Here is a 5,473-nt window from a genome sequence, read left to right on the forward strand (position 1 = left end):
ATGATCGGCCGATTATTCGTTTGAAATATAAATCATTATGGAGATTGAAGTTTGGAAAAGAAACTTTTTAACGAATTATACTTCGTGAAGAGAGGTAATTAATTTTATAGTGGAACTGGGAAAAATCGAATTTAAAGTTTCTCTTGGATAAAAAGGTGGAAAAGGAATAAGAGGATACGAAAAAGGGATGAGAGAGAAGTAAAGAAATTTTGAATTAATTTTATGTAAATAATAAATAGCTCGTAATTTTTATTGATAAAGTTAGTTGCGAATAATAAGTTTAACGAAACAACACTTGAAATTATAAATCAGAGATTTGCAATTTACTGTATCACAGAAGTGGAAGTTCGAGAAAGATGGCTTATTTAAACGAAAATTCTTGTTTTAGAGAATTAATATGGAAAATTGAATTTTTACAAATATATACAATCCAGAATATATCGGTTAATTTGATGAGCAAGTGTTTTATTAATTCTTTTGTGATAAGAAGATGAAATATATATTCAAATCGAATTATCGTTTAACGTCGTTGTTAAAATTATTGTAATATCTAATTTTCGAATGAAAAAAGAATATTTCATTATGGAATATGAAAATTTAAATTAGAGATAAATAATTCAACAATTTCATTTGCAACGACGATTCGATGCTTATAAATCTCAATCAAATTATTTAATTTTCAAAATTATTTTAGGCATCATCATCGAGAATCAAAATAAACGTTCTTTAATATAATATATTCTCGAGTAAATTTTCAAAGATCCATAATAATTGAATAATTTCATTCGTGATTCAAGAATTTTAAGTATCGATTTGAAAATATTTTACACATCATCGTGTAAAAATTTTAATAATTTCAAAACGAAATTATTTCAAATCGAAGATCGATCGTAGAAAATCTCGAAGAGAGATTATCGCAAGAATCGTGGTGTCAAATCGAGAAGTAATTGTACATACAACCTATTTACCTATCGACGGCCAGGCTAACGCGTGATCTATTTACTTGATTACACATATGTAGGACAGGCTGGAAGGCGGATAATCGCGATGTAAACAGGAGTCGTACTTCGAAGCGGCGGTAGGATAATCCGCATTTGCAAACAGAAATTCAAAGGTCTGCTCGCGATCCTCGACCAAAGTCCTGTGATCGAATCGTCCGTTAGATCGAGGCTCAAGGCCAAGAGACGATAAAATTTAAAAAAAAAAAAAGAGTCGAGCCAGGGGGGAACATCGAAACGATGATAAACAAAGTGAATTATCACGATTGATAACAGCCTTTGACATTTGGACAAGGTAACCTGTCACGACACGGCAAACTATTTCCAGATTTAATCGATCGGAACTCACCTCTCGGGATGCACGCGATGTCTAAAATCGCAACGGTCGATTCTCGAATTTCCTTGGACGAGATGTGTCGTCACGCGACTCGTGCATGTTCCTGAATCAACCACATGTTACATCGTATCACCTCGCAAATGTACGAAATCTCGTCTCGTTCGTGTTAAAACGAATCGAATTAAAACTCGTGCATGTCCATTGATGATCGATCACACGATACATTGCCACCTTCGAGCACGAGTATCTCTCTCTCTCGAAACCAATCATAGCTCGAGTCGCACACGCTGAAACAGCGAACAGTAGCGTGTCGTCGCCCATCCAACGATTTCACAATCCCATACCAGACATGCGTACGTAGCCTTCCTCGCTCCACCTCTTCTTATGCGCGTATATATACGTATATACGCGGTGGCCACTTTTCGACACTCAGGCCCAGGTCACCAGACGAGGAATACCGACATCGCCCACCCTCCCCGAAAAACCTCGAGACTCTTAACGAGCCAAAGTGGCGCGATTTCGTAGCATATAGATAACGAAATGAAACGCGCGATGACACCTGTCCACCCAACCCTCGCGTCTCGTGATCGCGTCCGCCCGATCGAATCCCACATTCCAACGATCGATACTCGGTAAGGATGGAGATCAAGGATTCCGGAAGAGGTAACCACGGGGTTAATCGGTGGAGAAATATTCCGGTATCTTTTCGCGGCGGCGTCATCGCGCGAACTANTCTTTTTCCACCCCGAGCCGCGGCTTGCAGCTCACGTAGGTGGGGGTGACGGGGACTAATTAAAAATTCAGCCGGCGACGAGTTCTCGGAAGACGTTGGCCTGCTACCCCGCATTTCCCGCCACCACCCCCGCCCGCTCCGTTCATTCATTCCTTCCCTTCCCTTTCTCTTTCTTTCGCCACGTTCTTCGTTCCACGTCTCTTTCTCTACTCGCCCATCGCGCGCCTCCCTCTCTCGAGTCCCTCCCGACGTCCACGACGCGCGTCTTTTATTTTTCTTAGCCGTGGCCACGCGACCGCCACCCATTTCTTTCTTCCTTTTTCACCCCCCCGGCTAGACTTTTTTTTTTTTCTCTCTTTCTTTCCTTCTTTTCGCAGCTGCTTTTAGTTTGCCCTTGCCACCGAAGGCGACAGGTCGCGCTTCGACCGGTGAGACGTGAATTAAAAATTAGAGATTGGAAATTAATTTTCAAGAAGGTTTTTCGAGAATCGAGAATCATGAGACGCGCGAGGATGGAGTTTCGAGTTTTAGATTCGAGATTTTAGGTTCGAGATGGATAACGGTAAGAATTGTAACGTTTAAATTTCCTTCTTCTTCCGTTCGCAATCGGCTCGAACAGCTGAGATTTGTTGATCGATTCCACGAGAGTTTCCGTGAACCTTTACTTTAATGGGAATTCTAAGACAGTTATCGTATAGCTTAGAAAGAGATTATTACGCTTGGAGCGTAATTTCGAAGATGAAGAAGGAAAGTTAAACGCCGTTACTTTGTAAAATTATGCGAGAAATTGAATTTTTCTATGGCAAAAGTATGATTGAAAATTTTATTTGTTCACTGATTAATAAGAATCTTCGTTTCAGAGTTCACTCAGAGAAACGTTACATCTTTGACCTTAAAATGGACAAAGTGTCTAACGGTAAACGAAGGAAAAATAGAACATCTCCGCTTTCGAATCGAAAATATTCGAAAAATCGAGTGTTTCCAAAAATTAAAACAAAATTAACACGCGAAACCGATCCTTTTGAAGAACGAATTTACACGAAATTGAAAGAAAAACGAAAAGAGAAGATTTTTAGTCCCAAGGAAAACCGAATCTTAATCTTCTTCAAAGTGATTCTATCAAAAATGAATCTATAAAATAAAAACAAAGCAGAGAAGATTTCTATTTCGAGAAAAGAGAAACTAAATCGACTCTCGCGAATGTTCCAAGAATAAATTTCTAGAGAAAACGAAGAGTAGAAGAAAAAAATTTTCCAATCACGAGAGAGATGTTCGCTCGAAGATTTTTTAGATTCGATCGCATTTCCTAGCCATGCAAAATCCAAAAATAATCTCACGGAAAGATGAAGCGACGGCCGTCGAGGAACGTTCCGTATTATTTTCTCTTGTTTCGTGTCCACTCACCTTGCGCGATCCTGACCGCGGGCATTTTGATCCTCATGGTGACGTTCGTCGATCTTCTTCGTGGCGGGTCGCACGATTTATCCTCGCCTCCGATCAACGTATTCCCTTCTTCGAACGTCCAGGACGGAAGATTTCGTTCCGTGGTCGAAATGCCCTGTATTTGTATTCGTCACGACGAATCCTCCTCTCTCGCGTATATTCCTTCGAACGTTTTCGCACGTTTTCCAAGGGGGGTGGTCGAAAAGGGGGAGGCGAGGACCACGCTTGAAGGAATTTCCTCCTTCGAGCACGGTTAATTCGACGATCGTCAACGCCTTCTGTCCTCCTCCCCCTCACCTCCGCCCCGCGGTGTCGGTTCGTTTAAACGAGTCCATCCGACGTTTCACCTGTTTCGTTTCACCTCGAACAACTTTTCCACTTACTTCCGATTTTTCTCGAGTTTTCTTTCTTTCTTTCTTTCTTCCCTTCTTTCCTTCTTTCTTTCTTTCTTTCCTTTTCTTAAATCTCGAGGTCGATCGACCCTCGCCTGCGAACCCCCCTCGATGCACTTATCTTTTTCTTTTTTTTTTCCCTTCTATCTAATTCGGATCGTTTATCTCGACAGGATTCCGGTTTATCACGATCCTCCTGTTTACCTGCCGTCCGATCGTCTGGTGCACCTGGCCGCGACGACGACGGAACTGACAGTCGGCCGGGACGCACCTCTTCGTCAACTAATGTTNGTCCTCATCGTGTTCCTCTGCTGGTGTTCAGCACCGCGCGTTCGCGAGTCCCAGACGATACGACGACACACGTCAACGGGCACATATACGAGGCGAGCACACCTCGACGTGTAAACGGCACACAGAGCGAATCGAGTCGAGCCAAAAGGTGTACGTATGTATGTATATATGTTAACACTTCGAGGACAGAGGGAAAACGTAGACACACGTAGTTGGGGATTGTCCGCGGGCACAGGTGGGGGGCCTCGATCGTTTCGCCGGCCGCTGAACCACCGGTGATCCGAACGAGTGTCTCGTCGGATTCTTCCCCAACCGAAACAACCACCGAGACGATCCCCTTTCTCTCCACGTTAAAGTTTCACCTTTGGAGGAGTTTCACGCGTCGTATCGGCGACGAGCAGGGTCACCGCAACAAAGTGTCGCGGCCAGCTGTGACCCGTCGCGCGACAGTCACACAATGTCACACGAACTCGCGATCATACTCTTATCATCACCTCTCCTCTCATCACCTGTTCTCATCACCGGAATAAGCGTGTATTATAAGAGAGGCGGGAACGAGAAACAAAAAGAAAGAAAAAAAAAAAAAAAAAAAAAGGAAAGGAAAAACAAAAAGAAACAATTACGCTCTAACTTCGACACGGCAACTGTCCTCCACCAGACTGACGGGGGTCGCGGGGAACACGCTTCCCGTGGCGCGCACACACACACACACACACACACACACCGTGTTCCTCTTTCTATCTTTTCCTTTTTCTTTTCCTCTCTTTTTCTTTTCTTTTCTCCTTTATCTTCCTTCCTCTCCTCTCCTCGAGTTAACCAACCAAAAAGAGGAAAAACAAAAAAAAAAAAAAAGGGCGCGCGCGAGACGTCACACGCGAACCAACGAAACTTCTATCGTCTCCCTTCACGACAACAAGTCTTCTTTACCCGAGCATTCAGTACCATCCCGGACGTGTACCGATCTTCGTACGGAACAGGATGACAAAGTTGGTCCCTCGTCCTTCCGGTGTTGCACGAGACGACGAGCGACAACGTGCCGCACCTCCCGGGATGGCGCGTGTCCTGGCCGGATACGTCCTCGTTCGGGTGTGTTAGCGTGCGGTGGCCTGACGCGCGGATGCTGGATGCCTGATGCCGGCGTGGACCAGAGCGACGATGGTCCAGCATGGGTCGTATCTCTGAGTGGACTGTGCCGGACGGTGCGCCTAGTCGTGCCGTGCGGGACCTGGTGTGTCGGGCACTGCGCTCACTTCGGACGCGCTCGGTTCGCCTCGGCGCC

General features: G+C 44.3%; 1 protein-coding gene across 1 annotated transcript in view; it reads right to left on the reverse strand.

Annotated features, from left to right (window-relative positions):
- LOC102677347 (B-cell lymphoma/leukemia 11B) overlaps nt 1-4,485 on the reverse strand; it is a 40,771-nt gene extending 36,286 nt beyond the window's left edge. The window contains exon 1 of the mRNA XM_031511874.1: nt 3,473-4,485. Coding sequence (XP_031367734.1) covers nt 3,473-3,509 — 37 coding nt within the window. The 5' untranslated portion in view covers nt 3,510-4,485. The remainder of the gene's footprint in view (nt 1-3,472) is intronic.
- Nucleotides 4,486-5,473: the final 988 nt, after the last annotated feature.

This window comes from Apis dorsata, unplaced genomic scaffold, assembly GCF_000469605.1.
Source record: "Apis dorsata unplaced genomic scaffold, Apis dorsata 1.3 scaffold_358, whole genome shotgun sequence".
Classification (NCBI taxonomy): domain Eukaryota; kingdom Metazoa; phylum Arthropoda; class Insecta; order Hymenoptera; family Apidae; genus Apis; species Apis dorsata.